Source organism: Hemitrygon akajei, chromosome 24, assembly GCF_048418815.1.
Source record: "Hemitrygon akajei chromosome 24, sHemAka1.3, whole genome shotgun sequence".
Taxonomy (NCBI): domain Eukaryota; kingdom Metazoa; phylum Chordata; class Chondrichthyes; order Myliobatiformes; family Dasyatidae; genus Hemitrygon; species Hemitrygon akajei.
Genome location: NC_133147.1, coordinates 7,530,969 through 7,548,251, shown reverse-complemented (window position 1 = coordinate 7,548,251; position 17,283 = coordinate 7,530,969). Strand labels below are relative to the sequence as shown.

The following is a 17,283-nucleotide window of genomic DNA, read 5'->3' as shown; positions in this document are numbered from 1 at the left end:
GCCTCTCGTAACATTTTCAGCTGAACCGAGCTGGAATGTCCTTTAGCCCAGAACTGCAACCTTCTTGCACAATCTTTGTGCAAAACTGAGACACTGAAGCCGTTGGAACTGCTAGTCTGAGATTGTAGTTTTACTAGCTTGATGGGTGACCATCAGAAAATTAGCCTGGAGGCCACAGCATGCAATTCACCTTAGCACAGCTGGTGTTTCTTTAATTAAAATAAAGTTTATTCATCATAAAACAAATATTTAGAAGAATAAACTGCATAGTTAATGCGTAATTGCAGTGTTCTTTTTTACATTTGTTAAAACCAACAGGTTTGAACTCGTGGCCACTTAGGGTCGAACACTACTACAATAATACTCCCTTACCCAACCCACCCTCCTGTAGCAGATGTGCTAGGGTTAGTAAGTTGTGGGAGGGCCTGAGTTATAAGGAAAGATTGAATAGGTTAGGACTTTATTCCTTGGAACACAGAAGACTGAGAGAAGATTTGATCGCGGTATACAAAATTATGAGAGGTATAGATAGTGTAAATGGAAGCAGGCTCTTTCCACTGAAGTTGGGTGGGACTACAACCAGAGGTCATGGGTTAAGGGTGAAAGGTGAAAAGCTTAAGGGGAACATGAGGAGAAACTTTTTCTTCACTTAGAGGGTGGAATGAGTTGCCAGCACAAGTGGCACATGCAAGCTTCAAGGAGGGCCAATACTCCTGAGAGAGAGCCTGTCTGAGATGGACTTTGAGGGAAGTTCAGACTGTGGCGGGTGCTTTCACACAGACCATGAGTTCAGCACCATAAGTAATGGTTATACCCAGCTTTGGAAGAGACGAGCTCCGAAGTTCATGTGCACATTGGACTGGTTTAACTGTAATGGACCCTTTCATTTTTTCTCTCTCTTTTTTTTCTTCTAATGACTGTTTGATAAAGCTGAAGTTGGTAAACATGCTTCCTTTATAATTTTATTCAGTTTATAATCTCTTATTTCTTGCCAATCGATAATTGTGTATGGACAGTATTTACACAGCATTCGCCCTGAATGAGGTTTCTTTAACAGGAGCATCACAAAGTTCCTGTTTGGCTGAACCATGAATCCTACCGATGTATATTGTTTATGAAAGGTGTCTCTCTCACTGCTGAGTCACGTGGCTGTTGGCAGAGCTAGCTAACGAACTGAGTTGTATATGAGCCCAGTGAGTGGGTTACAGCAGGTCGTACTCAAACTTCTTTTATAGTTCTGGATCATTGGTCTTGAATGTCTCAGATCTCGCCTGCAGCAGGTTACGAATCCTCTGCTTCATCCACAGCTTTTGATCTGATATTTCCGGCGTGTCCTTGAAGGCACACACTCATCCACACAGGTCTTGATGAAGTTGGTGACCACTGTGGTGTATTCATTCAGACTTAAAGATGAATCCTTGAATAGTGTCCTGTCCACGGACTCAAATCAGAATTGTACACACTCCTCTGCCTCCCTTGACCATACCTTCTTGGTCCTCACCACCGGTGCTGTGATCTTAAGTCCCTGCCTGTATATCGGGAGTTGGAGTTCAGCCAGGTGATCGGACTTTCCAAAAAGCGGGCATGAGATAGTACAATAAGCATTTGCTGATGGTGGTATAACCGTGATCAAGTGTGTTGGCTCCTCTGGTTCTACAGGTAGTTGGTGGTAGTTGTTCAGGCTGGCCTGGTTGAAATCCCCTGCAATGATAAGGAAGGCATCAGGGTGCACTGTTTCATACCTGCTGATGCCAGTGTTCATCTCCTCCAGAGCCTGCCCGACACTGGCCTAAGGGGGAATGTACTTCGCTACCCGGATGATGTGGAAGGCATAAAATGGATGACATTTGACTGCTGGATGTTCCAAGTCAGGTGAGCAGGTCTGAGACAGTCTCACTGTCGTCTGAGACCTCTGTGCAAGAGGATGGGATGTTCTGGGAGGCTTGCTGTCTGTGACCTGTCTGTCATACAGACTGACATGGCAGATCATCGACCCGTCTGGCTGTGAGCCGTCCTCTTCCTCAAGGCTGCGGAAGAAGGGCGCGTTTCATCTTCCATCCTGCTGTGTGTGAGGCTGTAAACTCAGCCTGCTCCATCAGGGGCACAACCTCCCCTCCATCAAGGACACCTTCAAAATGCAGTGCCTCAAGAGGGAAGGATCCATCATTAGGGACCCTCACCATCCAGGACATGCCCTCTTCCATTATTAACATTAGCTTCTCCCACTCAGCCATCTGAAAGGTCCATGAACCCATGACAATCGCTATTCCTCCTTTGCTCTACTTTATAACATAGTAATAGTTTTTATTTATTCAACACAATGGGTGGCGGTGTGGAAATACGTCTCCACCAAAGGAGGTGTAAGGTGCTCTTTCCCTCTGCTAGCCTGCAGGTCACCCTTGGGCAAGGTGTAGTACCTGTTTAGCCCCTGATCAGGGTCACGAAAAGCCACAGGAGCAGGTGGTGGATGGTCGTATGAGCGGCCGGTGCACATCACAAGTCCTGGTTATGCGACCACTGACACCAGACAGGTGGAAGTGGTAAAAGGCTGAAGAAGATGAGTTTCACAGATGCTAGAAATCAAGATGCAAAATGCTGAAGGAACTCAGCAGGGCAACAGGACTCTTCCACCTGTTCCCCTCCCAGCTTCTTACTTCATCCGCCTTCCTCCACCCACCCAACCACCCACCTTCCCCTGACCTGATCTCTCGTATCACCTGGTCAGTTTGTACTCCTCCCCCTCCTTTCTTATTATGGCTCTTTCCCACTTCCTTTCCAGTCCAGATGAAGGCACTCGGGCCAAAACATTGACTGTTTATTCTCCTCCACAGATGCTGCCTGATCTGCTGTTCCTCCGGCATTGCGTGTGTGTTTTCTAGAGTCTAGAACAGGGGTCCATGGACTCCTCAATTCATGGCAGGGATCCATGGGTAAAAAGGGTTGGGTGCCTCTGCTCTAGAAGAAGTAATCTGACTGGAGAGGATGGTGGACCACGGAAGAAAGGGAAGCAAGTAGGGAACTAGAGGGAGGTTGCACACTCAGACTGCTACAGGATCTCAGCAGGCCAGGCAGCATCCATGGAGGTGAATAAACAGTTGACATTTCGGGCTGAGGCCCTTCATCAGGACTCAGGGAGGTAATGGGCAGGTCATGGCAGGGTGGTGCAGAAGAGAAGGGTTGAGGGGGTAACCAGAATGCGGAATGGAAAAAGGGGGATGGCAGAGAGAGGTGATTACCAAAAGTTATCGAGCTCGATGACTTTGCATCACTGTTCATTTCTGTCCATTGGTACTGACTGAGATGCGGAGTTCCTCCTGCAGTTGTGATGTGAGTTTGCTTTATCGGGTGGCCCTAGAAACATAGAAACATAGAAAATAGGTGCAGGAGTAGGCCATTTGGTTTTCAGTATGTTCACATTACTGGATGGCATTCGATAAATCACCAGATGATTTCTCCTTGTCAATGGATTGAGCTCTTGTTAATGGCCATATTCATCAGAGCCATCTGTTTGGTGACTGGTTCAGAATCCCATGGGAGCTGTGGGAGAGAGCAGTCCTCGCTGAAAACCAAATCAACAATTTAAAAAACTCACTGGATAATTAATGAACCAAAATGTATACAGGCTCAAATCCAAACTAGACTGAAATGACCACGTTAAATACATACAGTCATTTCTATAATGGATGTGTAAGGAGATATGGCAAAGAAAAAATGATCACTCCTTTTGATCTCAGATCATCCCAAGTGCTTGCAAAACGATGAATTACTAATGAACTGTGATGGCTACTGAAATGTATCCTATATATATACATTAAGATCTCACAAGGAACAGTATAGTCATAACTATAATTAATCTTAAGTATTGATTGAAAAATACAACTTGACAAGGCCACCCAGAGTAAATGGGTGCAACTCAATCCAAAAATAAACTTCTGAGGTTCAGTTGTTCTTTGGACCAAACATCAGAATGAGGAAGAAGTGATGTTGACTGTAAAATGATTGTTGGTGCCAGATGGGGTGGTTTGAGTATCAAAGAAACTGCCAATCGCCTGGGATTTTCCTGCACAACAGTCTCTGGAATTTGCAGAGAATGGTGTGAAAAACAAACAACACCAATGATGCTGTGAGTGAAAACACCTTGTTAATGAGAGAGATCAGAGCAGAATGTCCAAACTGGTTCACACTGACAGGAAGGTGACAGAAAAACAATGTGTGTGCAGAAAAGGGAGGAGAGGGGAGAGGGAGAGAGGTTGAGGGAGGGGAGAAGGAGAGGGGGAGAAAGAGGGAGAGAGGGAAGAGCGATGGAGAGGGACAGGAGCGGGAGAGGAACAGAGAGGGAGAGGGAAGGAAGAGACAGGCAGGGAGGGGAGGAGTGAGGAGAGAGAGGAAGAGAAGGAGGCAGAGTGGGGAAGAGAGAAAGAGGGGAGGGAGAAGGAGGGAGGAGAGGAAGAGGAAGGGAAGAGGTAGAGAGGGAGAGAGGCAGGGTAGGGAGAGGGAGAGAAGAGGCAGAGAGGTAAAGGGAGGGGAGGAGAGGAGGGGCGAGGTAGAGAGGGGGAGGGGAGGGAGGGAAGGGGAGAGGCAGAGAGGGAGGGGAGAGGCAGAGAGGGAGAGGGAGGGGAGGGAGAGGGAGGGGAGAGGCAGAGAGGGAGAGGGAGAGAGGGGAGAGGCAGAGAGGGCGAGGGGAGGGGAGGGAGAGGCAGAGAGGGAGAGGGAGGGGAGAGGCAGAGAGGGAGAGGGAGAGAGGGGAGAGGCAGAGAGGGCGAGGGGAGGGGAGGGAGAGGGAGGGAGAGGGAGGGGAGAGGCAGAGAGGGAGAGGGAGAGAGGGGAGAGGCAGAGAGGGAGAGAGGGGAGAGGCGGAGAGGGAGAGGGGAGGGGAGGGAGAGGGAGGGAGAGAGAGGGGAGAGGCAGAGAGGGAGAGGGAGAGGGAGGGAGAGGGGAGGGAGGGAGGGGAGAGGCAGAGAGGGAGAGGGAAAAATTGATTTTGGATTCATGGACTTTTCGGAAATCTGATGACGGTGGGAAAGAAGCTGTTCGCAAAAGATTGTGCGTCTTCAGGCTCCTTGATGTTAGTAATGAGGGGAGGGCATCGCCTCGATCCTTTCGCGGGACCTGAGCAAAGACGGTGATGAGAAAGTTTTAAGATTGGGAGGAGAGGCCGAATAGAGTGTTTTTCATATTTTCACCACTGACAGTATTTGTTGTTTTTGTATAAAACGATGAACATCTTTGAAATTCCATTGGCTCGTGTGCACGGCTCGGAGCTCCGGCGCGGCCCCTTTAAGGTGAATGGGCGGCTCTGGTAATGGTTAGTCCTGCTAGTGTATTAAAGTGCGGGCTGCCCGCTGTCTCGTCACTGTGGTGGAGTAGCGGGAGCGGCGGGACCATCATGTCCCTAGTGCAGGAGGACGCCGACTCTGACGATGACCTCCGGCAAGTGAAGGCGCTGACCGAGAAGCTGAAACTTCAGACCCGGAGGCCGTCCTTCTCTGAGTGGAAGGAGAAGCTCGAGGTTCAGCCCTGGAAGGGGAGCGGCGAGTCCGATCATCAGCCGGGAGCAGGAGGTGGGAATAGTGTCCTGTCCCCCGGGCAGAAAGCCAGCGCCAGGATCGACATCTCCCTCCACACCATCTGCGGCTTTGCCAACATCGCCGAGGCCGTGGGCTGGGTGAGGGCAGAGCTGGTGAGTACAGCACGGGGACTCTGCAGATGGGTACGGGGTTCCCTTTGGGAAAATGACAGCGACTAACTCCAAATCAGCTTTCTTATCACTGACTTGACATAAAATTCGTTGTTTTCTGGCATCAGTAGAATGTAAGACAGTAAAACACTATTAGTTATTATAATAACACACAAAAAGAGTTGCGAAAATGTGTTTATAGGCTCATCGCCCGTTCAGACAGGCAGAAAACTGTTCATATTGTGTAGTCTCCCTACAGTCGAGGACATCTTCAAACGGCGATGCCTCAAAGAAAAGGCAGCATCCGTCATTAAGGACCCCCACTACCCAGGACAAGCCCTCTTCTCACTACTACCATCAGGGAAGGAGGTACAGGAGCCTGAAGACCCCTCTTCTCACTACTACCATCAGGGAAGGAGGTACAGGAACCTGAAGACCCCTCTTCTCATTACTACCATCAGGGAGGAGATACAGGAGCCTGAAGACCCCTCTTCTCATTACTACCATCAGGGAGGAGGTACAGGAGCCTGAAGACCCCTCTTCTCACTACTACCATCAGGGAGGAGGTACAGGAGCCTGAAGACCCCTCTTCTGTACCTCCTCCCTGATGGTAGTGATGAGAAGAGGGGTCTTCAGACTCCTGTATCTCCTCCCTGATGGTAGTAATGAGAAGAGGGATCTTCAGGCTCCTGTACCTCCTCCCTGATGGTAGTGATGAGGAGCCTGAAGATCCCTCTTCTCATTACTACCATCAGGGAGGAGATACAGGAGCCTGAAGACCCCTCTTCTCACTACTACCATCAGGGAGGAGGTACAGGAGCCTGAAGACCCCTCTTCTCATTACTACCATCAGGGAGGAGGGACAGGAGTTGAAGATTCAGGAATATCTTCTTCCCCTCTGCCATCCGATTTCTGAATGGGCATTGAACTCACCAACACTGCCTCATACTTTCGCTCTTTCTTCGCAGTACTTGTATTAATATATAAATAGTTAAATTAAATAATTTAGAGTAATTTAAGTGTTAAACTGTACTGGTGCCGCAAATCGACGCATTTCACGACATATTTCAGTGAAACTGAACCTGATTCCTACTTTGAAGAAGTTTGAGCGAGTTTTATCGGACTTTTCGCACTCGCTCCAGGTCTGTCCCTTTCCGCAAACTCCACGCTGGAACATCAGAAGGAAACGAGTGATCTAATCGGGGTTCCACCCAGTCCAGGCCCTGACATTTGCGATCCCGGCTCTGACTCAGGTGCTGGTTTTTGTCCAGGTCTGGTCTGACACACACTCGGGTTCACGGACAGTCCCTTGCACCGCTGTGGTCAGCAAAGGGTTTCCACTCTCCCTCGGACACCCAGCGCTGTCGAGAGTGATTTAGGTGTGTAATTGGGGGCTTTCGGAAGTCCTGGTACTTTCCTAAGTTCTCTGCTGACCACCGGAGTGTGCTGCGACCGATTAGGGCTGGACACTGGAGTTACACTATCTCGTCAGCGTGTGTCCACCCGGCTCCGTTTCATGTCGACCCGTTCACCCGCTGCTGGGGGAAGACTGACCTGGTCAGTCTAACACGTACGGTGGTAACTCGGTCCCTGAGACACAGGAGCTGGACCCCGAGGGTAGTTTGAGGACGGCGGAGGGAGTTGCGGATGTAAAGCACGGAGGGGCTCATGTCTGTGAGATTCCAGCGGTTAATTTGCGTGGTGGTATGGTCCAAAACAAGGGCAGCGTGATCATTTCCCCAGCTAGAATGCAAGCACATTTCACAGGGCGTCGGAGAGGTGTTAAAATAAATGTTCTTCTCAAACACCGAGATAAAAACCCAGGGAGCAGGTTTAGGGGTCTCGGCCCAAAACGTCGAATGTCTATTCCTCTCCATGGATGCTGCCGGACAGGCTGTGTTCCTCCAGCGTTGTGTGTTACTCTCGATTTCAGCTACAGGACTCCCGGTTCTATTGTGTTGGCAGGTTTATCGTGTCTGTATAGGGCAGTTTGTACACCTACCCCACCACCACCCCCCCCCCCCCCCACCCCCCGACACCAGCCCGACCACAGGTTTACTTCCCATCTCCATCTCAATGGAAAATCAACTCGGACTCTCCATTCCAAGTGTTTACACTGAGAGTGAGACGCTGCCCAATGCTTTATTCCAGCCCCGGTTCGCAACAGTCCGGCGTGAACCCACAAATCAAACCGGGTTGCCTCGAGGTCCTACAGTAACTCGGTCTCTGTCTAAATCTTCCACCACAAACCCTTCTCTCAAACCCCTTCAGAGCTTTAATACCCCCATCCCTTCAGTATCTCAGCCCGCGGTCGGGTCAACAGGATACCCACTGTCCCCGCACACCTCCACCCCTCCGGCTCCGACCCCTCTGCTCACTCGGGGGAAAGGCGCTCCCTCCTTTTTCATCCTGTTCCCGCCCTCTGGTCACGTGGCAAAACGCTGGAAATTCTCAGCAAATCAGATAGTACCTGTGGAGAGAGAAACCGGGAGAATGTTTAAACCCCCTCCCCCCCAATCCCCGTTATAGAGAAGTGCAGCACAGAAACAAGCTCTTCGGCCCATCTAGTCCGTGCCGAACCCTACCGACCTGCACCGGGACCATAGCCCTCCACACCCCGACCAAACAGGACCCTATCCAAACTTCTCTTAAACGCTGAAATCGAGCGGCAATGCACGCTTGTGCTGGCAGTTCATTCCACACTCGTTATCTTCATCGCCTCATTGGAAACTCCCGGGGGGTGGGGGCAATATTACCCATTCTGGAAACTGCTACAAGGGTTCTGGGGTCTAGAAGTAGCGTTTAGGAAAGTAGGGGTTTTGAGCCAAAATTTGTCGCCACAGCTGGGATGAGGGGGGAGAGGAGCGGATAGAAGGGAGAATGGTACGGGGGGGGGGGGGTGGGTGGAGATGGGAAGGGAAGGCGGGCACAGGAGGGGAGAAGTGGGTTCAACGTCAACAGAAGCATCACCAGTACTGACTGCCAAAGCGTTTCACCTTGGTTGTTGGGAGAGGTGTAAATGAGCTTGTAAAAAGTATGGGAAATCTGCACGGGAGATAAAGGCAGGAAACTAATAAACTGCTTTTGAAAGGCACAGGAAATACAGATACTTCAGTTCACATCAGCGCAGTGAGCCTGAGAGACCCAAGCAATGAGCCGAGGGTGCTGACTGCGGGAGAGAGCCATGGGTCGAGTCATTCCCGGTTTGGGGAATTTCTGGAGATGAGGGTAAGGGCAGTGTGGGGGGAGAAACGTGCAGGACTACAACTGAGAATTAAGATGAAATACTGGGAAGGCCTATAATTGTTACCTTGTGTTGTGTGTGAGTTATATGTACTGTGTTGTGCACCTCAGTCCAGAGGAACACTGTTTGTTTGCGGTATACATGTGTACATTTGAAATGATAAACTTGAACCTGAGAGAACACGGATCAATCACATGTGGTGGGACCAGCACAGATCTTCTGGAGACGCTCAGTGGGTCAGGCAGGGTCTGTGGCTGGGGTGGTGGGGGGAGAATGGGCAGGTGACTTTTCAGGTTGACACTTGATCTGCACTGGGGAGGGAAATGCACTTTTTACAATGGGGCAGGGGAAGCGTGCGTTTAAAATCAGAATTTCTCATGAGTTTGAGCAAAGAAGAAGAAAATGAATGAAATGACACGGCAGGTCAAATGGAACCAAATTAAATAGAACATGGAGTCACTATAGCACAGAAAATGGCTGTTTGGCGGATCAAATCTGCACCCATGTTTACCCATGTTTAAAATCTCATGACTGACCAGGGGCAATATCATACAAAATTCCATGTTCTTTCCGATGTTTGTCATCTTATTTACCTTTGTTATGATTAACCTAACCTTAACTATTTATCAGTTAGATATTTACTCACATATACAATGATGTATGCCTCCTTATTCATTATTGATGTAATGTTGGTCTTTGCTGCTGTCATTGGGATGGTGTTCCCACCTTGGCATCCCCATGGACTGTAGCGACAGTTTCATCCCACTACCACTAGGTAGCGCTGAGTACTGATCCAGTGCATTGGAGCCTCCATACCAGAGGTTAGACTGCTCTCCACCCAACCTCCTTAAACCTCAAATGGATAGGTACATTGATGGGAGGGGTATGGAGGTCTATGGTCCAGGTGCATGTCGATGGGACTAGTCAGTTTAACTGGTTTAGCATGGTCTAGATGGGCCAAAGAGCCTCTTTCTGAGCTGTAGTTTTCTGTGACTCTAATGAAATATTTCTGCTGGATGTGGTTTGACTTTGTGTTTAAGTGTTTTGTTGACTCCTTTGCTTTGCCTTGCCCCTTCAGCGAGAGATGCAGTCGCTGGACCACCAGCTGGCCCGGAAGCTGATGTGCCTACGGCGGGAGATTCACCGGCTGAAGGTTGAGCAGGTCTGCCACCAGCACAAGGAGATGCTGGACGATGTGACGTATGGACTGGAGGAGTGTGAGGAGCAGTCCGACCTACTCTGTGACATTCCCCTCAAAGCGGCGTTCAGCCTCTCCACGCCCCTCAAACACATCGGGGTGACCAAGATGAACATAAACTCTCGAAGGTTCTCTCTCTCTTGAGCCAATTCCTCAGAGAGACTCCCAACCAAAAGACCGACAAATAGATTGTGGCTGAGCCCCTCTTGTGAGGGTATCAACTGCTGCCTTGGGTCTGAGCTTCACTACAACGTAGCTTTGTGCTACAGCGGTTTCAGTCTCTCTTCAGTGTACTTGCACAAGGTCACACACAGTGTGGAGCGAGTGCGTGTTCATGGTGGCTGCCGATGTGGGCGGGGTGTACCATCAGGGCATTGTTGATGGAGTTTTCTGCCTTAGCGCTGAGAATTTGAGCAGGAAGGCAGTGATGTGTGGTGGTGGTAGTTAGAGGTATGGGCTGAGGATATGGCAGCTAATTTTTTTTTAATGAAAGCAGCAGCAGTTAGCAAAACACTCCACAGCACTGGCTGTAAGATTGGGGTTCAGTTCCCTCCACTGCCTGTATGGAGTTTGTACGTTCTCCCTGTGACAGCGTGGGTTTCCTCCAGGTACTCAGGTTTCCTCCCACAGTCCAAAGACGTACCTCTCGGTTAATTGGTCATTGTAAATTGTCCCGTAATTGGACTAGGGTTAAATCAGGGGTTGCTGGGCAGCACACCTCAAAGGGCAGAAAGGCCTGTTCCACTCTATCTCTAAATCAATGATGAAGACCCCTTCAGTCAGGGTCAATCATGGACATGACATCCCAGTTGTCTAGACACGCACGCCAGGCCAGTACGATATGGAGAGCAAGCTGTTGCCCACGTAGCAGGCTCCCCTCTCCACGCATCTGATGAACCCAAAGAAACGGCAAAGACCGATTACGGTCTGGCACCAGCAATGTTTTAGGAGTTGCCAGTTAGCATTGAGCTCAGTGTAGGACTGCCCTAGGGACTCCAATTCTGGATTTGTCCCTTAGTGGCGATTCCCGAAGTCTGCCCCATGTGGGTATAGCCGCAAAGCAGCAGAGGTTTGAGAATGGATTTTTCCTTCTTGATGAGCTGCCAGCCACAGCTGATGAGCCTCATCTGCCTGAAGCTAAGCCACACATGAAGGCCAAGAGCTGGACTTGGTTTTCAGAGGCTATTTGAGACCCACACCATTGGGGGCATTTAATAGTAGTGGGAGCTTGTCCCCACTACCCTCACCCGGCGAGAACAACCTTAAGGAATCTTTAAATAAATAATGAATGTGGTTACACATGCTGGCTGTCACGTACAATCCTTGTTGATTTGATTTGATGCAAATGATGCATTTCACTTTCTTTTGATCTACCTGTGACAAATAAAGCTAATCTATAAAATCTAGTCTCTTTAACTGCCATTTCACACACAAAAGGCATCCTAACATAAACACAGGAAATTCAGAGAACATCTGGTGGGTCAGTCAGTATCTGTGAGACCCGGTCAATGCTTCAGGGCAATAAACTTCAGTCAGACTTTCTGAAGCAGCGCACACAAAATGCTGGAGGCTCTCAGCTGGGCAGGCAACATCCATGAAAAAGAGTAAACAATCGATATTTCAGGCTGAGAAGGAGTGTTGGGGTGAGGGGTTGATGCGAGGGCAGACACACCCAGCCCTGACACACCAGGCAAGATAATTTGATTCCGAACAATTGGTTTATCGATCATTACAAAATGTCTCTCTGGTACTCCCCTCTCCCTGCCCCCTTTCCCACTCTCTGTCCACAATAGAGACCCATATCAGAATCAGGTTTATCATCACTCACGTATGTCATGAAACTTGCTTTTTTCTGCAGCAGTAGCATGCAATACATTAAATTACTTCAGTACTGTACAAAAGTCTTAGGCTCCCTGGCTACATATATGTGCCTAAGATTTTTGCACAGTACTGTATTTCAAGTTGAATCCAACCCTTCCTTCCCACACAGCCCTCCATTTTTCTATCATCCATGTACCTATCTAAGAGTTTCTTAAACGTCCCAAATGCATCTGCCTCTACCACCAGCCCTCACAGGGTGTTCCACACACCCACCGTTCTGTGTATAAAAAAGAACTTACTTCTGACATCCCCCTCTGCACTTCCCTCTAATCACCTTAAAATGATTCCCTCTGGTATCCTGGGAGAAAGTCTCTGGCTGTCCATTTGACCTATGCCTCTTAACATTTGATAGTTTTATCATTTCGATGGGGATGAGAAGGAATCAGGATTGGAATAATGGTATATGTTTTGAAGCAGCAGTACATTGCAATGCGTAATATGAATTGCAGTAAGAAATATATCTAAAAATTAAATTAAATAGTGCAAAAAGAGGAGAAATAAAAAGGGGGGGAAAAGTGAGGTAGTGTACATGGGTTCGTTGCCTTGTGGGCTCTGGGATTGTGTATTCCAGTGAGCAGTGGTGTGACAGAATAAGTTCACGGACAGTGGATTTTAAAGAAGGGAATACACTGGGAACTGGCCAAAGGTAATCAGTAATTGAATTATTAGTCACATGTACCAAGGTACAGCAAGAAACTTTTGTTTGCCTGTCTTCCCATAGATCATTCTGTAAATACACAGAGGTGATAAACAGGAAAAGCAACGACAGGAAGCAGAACAGGTGTTACATTACAGCAGGTAGACTGTCTAGTGAAAACCACGGTCTCATCCCCCGATATTACTGAATGGTGGGGTAGGGGAGAGGGGACCTGTGTGTCACACTTCCTCCTGTCTCGTGTCCCAACAGCGCTCGTATTGCGCATCATCTTTTTGATACTTGCATTTCAGGTCAGGCTGACCCAGAACTCTGTGACACATTACCCATGGGATTATCCCATTGCCAAAAAAACAGCTTTAAACTTGTTCAGATGTGTTGTCTCTGCCTGTATTGCTGTGTTAGCCCATGGAATCAAGTCTAATGGCTCTATCTGAATCATCGCCCCCTCCTGTATCTGTCGCTGTAGCTTCCTTTTGGCAGCTGTTCCTTTTGACACAGAGGGTAAACTTAAAGACTCAATCTCCCATCCCAGTGAAACTGAAAACCTGGTGAAGCACCATCAATAACTCTCTCCGAGACGTAAAGGCGAGGTATCGGCTTTTATTGACTGGAAGAAGGAACAAGCAGTGGTTGATCACCATACTACATCCTGGAGACAGAGAACCCGGGCTCAGACCTCAATCGCCTTTATACAGGGGTCTGTGGGAGGAGCCACAGGAGCAGTCAGCAGGGGTCTGTGGGAGGAGCCACAGGAGCAGTCAGCAGGGGGTCTGTGGGAGGAGCCACAGGAGCAGTGGGTCTGTGGGAGGAGCCACAGGAGGAGTCAGCAGGGGTCTGTGGGAGGAGCCACAGGAGCAGTCAGCAGGGGTCTGTGGGAGGAGCCACAGGAGCAGTCAGCAGGGGTCTGTGGGAGGAGCCACAGGAGCAGTCAGCAGGGGTCTCTGGGAGGAGCCACAGGAGCAGTCAGCAGGGGGTCTGTGGGAGGAGCCACAGGAGCAGTCAGCAGGGGTCTGTGGGAGGAGCCACAGGAGCAGTCAGCAGGGGTCTGTGGGAGGAGCCACAGGAGCAATCAGCAGGGGGTCTGTGGGAGGAGCCACAGGATCAGTCAGCAGGGGTCTGTGGGAGGAGCCACAGGAGCAGTCAGCAGGGGGTCTGTGGGAGGAGCCACAGGAGCAGTCAGCAGGGGTCTGTGGGAGGAGCCACAGGAGCAGTCAGCAGGGGTCTGTGGGAGGAGCCACAGGAGCTGTCAGCAGGGGTCTGTGGGAGGAGCCACAGGAGCAGTGGGTCTGTGGGAGGAGCCACAGGAGCAGTCAGCAGGGGTCTGTGGGAGGAGCCACAGGAGCTGTCAGCAGGGGTCTGTGGGAGGAGCCACAGGAGCAGTCAGCAGGGGTCTGTGGGAGGAGCCACTGGAGCAGTGGGTCTGTGGGAGGAGCCACAGGAGCTGTCAGCAGGGGTCTGTGGGAGGAGCCACAGGAGCAGTGGGTCTGTGGGAGGAGCCACAGGAGCTGTCAGCAGGGGTCTGTGGGAGGAGTCAGCAGGGGTCTGTGGGAGGAGCCACAGGAGCAGTCAGCAGGGGTCTGTGGGAGGAGCCACAGGAGCAGTGGGTCTGTGGGAGGAGCCACAGGAGCAGTCAGCAGGGGTCTGTGGGAGGAGCCACAGGAGCAGTGGGTCTGTGGGAGGAGCCACAGGAGCAGTCAGCAGGGGTCTGTGGGAGGAGCCACAGGAGCAGTGGGTCTATGGGAGGAGCCACAGGAGCTGTCAGCAGGGGGTCTGTGGGAGGAGCCACAGGAGCAGTCAGCAGGGGTCTGTGGGAGGAGCCACAGGAGCAGTGGGTCTGTGGGAGGAGCCACAGGAGCTGTCAGCAGGGGTCAGTGGGAGGAGCCACAGGAGCAGTGGGGGGGGGCGTGTCCAGACAGGTAGATGTAGTTCACCACACCTGGGCTCTATTATGTCAGTGTGTACTTCCATCCCCAAATCTGCCTGACTTGCCAACCTGTTCTTCTCCAGCAGGTGAACAGCCCAAATAATAAAAATAGCTATAAATATCAAGAACATGAATGAAGAGTCTTTGAAAATGGGTCCATAGGTTGTGGAAACAGTTCAGTGATGGGGCAAGTGAAGTTATCCTCTCTGGTTCAACAGCCTGATGGCTCAGGGGTAACAACTGTTCCTGAAGCTGTTGGTGTGGGGCCCGTGGCTCTTGTACCTTCTCCCTGATGACAGCAGTGAGAAGAGAGCATGGCCTGGGTGGTGGGGCTCCTTGACGATAGATGCTGCTTTTCTGTGACAGCATTTCATGTAGATGTCTCAATGGTGGGGAGGGCTTTACTCATAATGAACTGGGCCGTATCCACTACTTTTTGTGGGACTAGACCTTATCCACTACTTCAATGATCCATTGATGATCTGATAATGCACCTTGGATCCTTTCCCAAGTTAATGTTGCTGTCTGTATTCCTGAAGGGAAGGCTAAATCATGGATTATATTCACGGTGAAATGAGGAACTCCTGTTTGGTCCAAACTGTCAGAGTTGAAATTAAACAGGTAAGTTATCATCACCCAAGGGTTAAGAGAGAGGGGAGTATAGAAAGGACAGTTTAACTAAAAGTTAACGTAACTGGTTTACATTTGAGCTGTGGAAAGGCACGAGGTGCTGCTCTTTAATTACATTCTGTTTTTGAGTGATTTGAATGAATACAGAACAGTCAGATTATCCTCCAATCCAGATGTTTACCCCTCAGCTGACGTTCTCAAGGCATTTTCCCACTTCATTTCATGGTAATTCACGGAGAGTCAGGTGGGAAAACTCTGGTAGAAATTCACCTATTAGCCATCTAACTTCCAGATTGTCACTATTCACAGAGAACAAGTGAGAGAACTCTGGTAGGAATTCACCTGTTAATTATATAGCCTTCAGATTGTCACTACTCATGGAGAGGGAGTGGGAAAACTCCAGTAGAAATTCAATCATTAACTCTATAACCTTCAGATTGTCACTATTATGTGCTGTTTCGTTTCTTGTGATATTGAATACAATTTTAAAAAGTTATTTGAATGATTCAATTCCAAGCAAACTGCAGTTGCAATTAACTCACAACTACGGCATGAAAGTTGTCTCAATGAAGCAGAATATTTCAAGGAGCTTCCCAGGAGTTCAACAAATAAATGTGGCAGGGAGGCACACAAGGTGCTTTGAAGGAGGGTGACCAAAAACCTGGTTAACAGGGTGGGGTTGAAGGAACTTCTCAGAAGACAGAGCAAACCTGAACAAGTTTTATTGCCACTGAAATTAGTTGTTTTGCAACAGCAATACAGTGCAAGATGTAAAAAATACTGTAAGTTACAAAAAGCAATAGTGCTAAATGTTCATGGGTTCATAGACTGTTCAAAAATCTGATGGTGTGGGAGAAGAAGCTGTTCCTAAATCATTGAGTGTGGGTCTTCAGGCTCCTGTACCTGGCAGCAATGAGAAGAGGGTATGTCCTGGAATGGCTGCTGATGGTGGGATGACAGCACTGACTGAGTACCAAGACAGGATTGGTCAGGTTTGGGGATCTTGTGAGAGTTGTGGGGCTGGAAGAGGTAACTGAGTTGGATAACAGAGAACTGTGTGATGCGTTGAAGTAAAATAAATTTAGAATTGTTATCAGATTTACAATGAGAGTAATGAGGAGAGCTGAGAACAGGGGCAACAGTGGCAGTGATGATAGTTTCACGTTCTGTAACCTAAGGCAGACCCTGGTCTGAGCGAAGTTAAGGTGATGGAAATACGCCCAGCAAGCAGGAGGAAGTATAACCACAGCCCCTTGCATGGACGTCACCAACTCCATCCCATTTGTCACAAGGGCACAGCGTCCATCATCCCATCATGGACTGCAGTGAAAGCCTCGTCACCTGACATCAACCTGACACACTGAAAGTAAATGGACAGAATGTAGACAACAAACAATACTAAAATGAAAGTGATTTAAGGCCTGAGAAGACAGCCCTTCAATTCTCTTGGTTCCTATGTGATCAAATCCTGGGACCATTTCATAGACCATAACATACAGGAGCAAAGTTAGACCATTTGATCCATTGAGTCTTCTCTGCCATTCCATCATGGCTGATTTATTATCCCTATCAACCCTGTTCTCCTTCCTTCTCCCCATAACCTTTCACACCCTAACTAATCAAGCTCTGCCTTAAGTCTACCCAATGACCTGGCCTCCACAGCCGTCTGTAGCAACGAATTCCACAGATTCACCACCCTCTGGCTAAAGAAATTCTTCCTCATCTGCTGTGGGGGAGGGGAGATGTGCAACTGGACCTTGGTATTGGTTTATTATTGTCGCCTGAAATGCTGCCATAGGAAAGCGGTATCCATCAGCAGGGATCCACACCTCCCAGGTCATTCTCTGCCACCCACTCTGGACATACGCTCTTCTTCCCAGGGGATACCAAAGATGAGAGCCAAAACCACTAGGTTCAAGGACAGCTTCTCCCTGCTGTTTTAAAGCTCTTGTACAGACCCGTCATGCACTAAAAGCTGAACTTGAACTCTTGATCTCCTACTGTTCCTCATTGTGGTCCTTGTACTTTCTCAGTCACTGCAAAACCATATTCCACATTCTGTTCCCTTCTC

The 17,283-nt window shown here is 49.2% G+C and overlaps 1 protein-coding gene across 1 annotated transcript; it reads left to right on the top strand.

Annotated features, from left to right (window-relative positions):
• The first annotated feature begins 5,034 nt into the window (after nucleotides 1–5,034).
• On the top strand, nucleotides 5,035–11,525 carry fam167b (family with sequence similarity 167 member B). The gene is made up of 2 exons (XM_073028272.1): nucleotides 5,035–5,680; nucleotides 10,000–11,525. Exons 1-2 carry the CDS (start codon nucleotides 5,303–5,305, stop codon nucleotides 10,261–10,263), a joined length of 642 nt encoding a protein of 213 aa, XP_072884373.1. The 5' UTR covers nucleotides 5,035–5,302; the 3' UTR covers nucleotides 10,264–11,525.
• The last annotated feature ends 5,758 nt before the right edge of the window (nucleotides 11,526–17,283 follow it).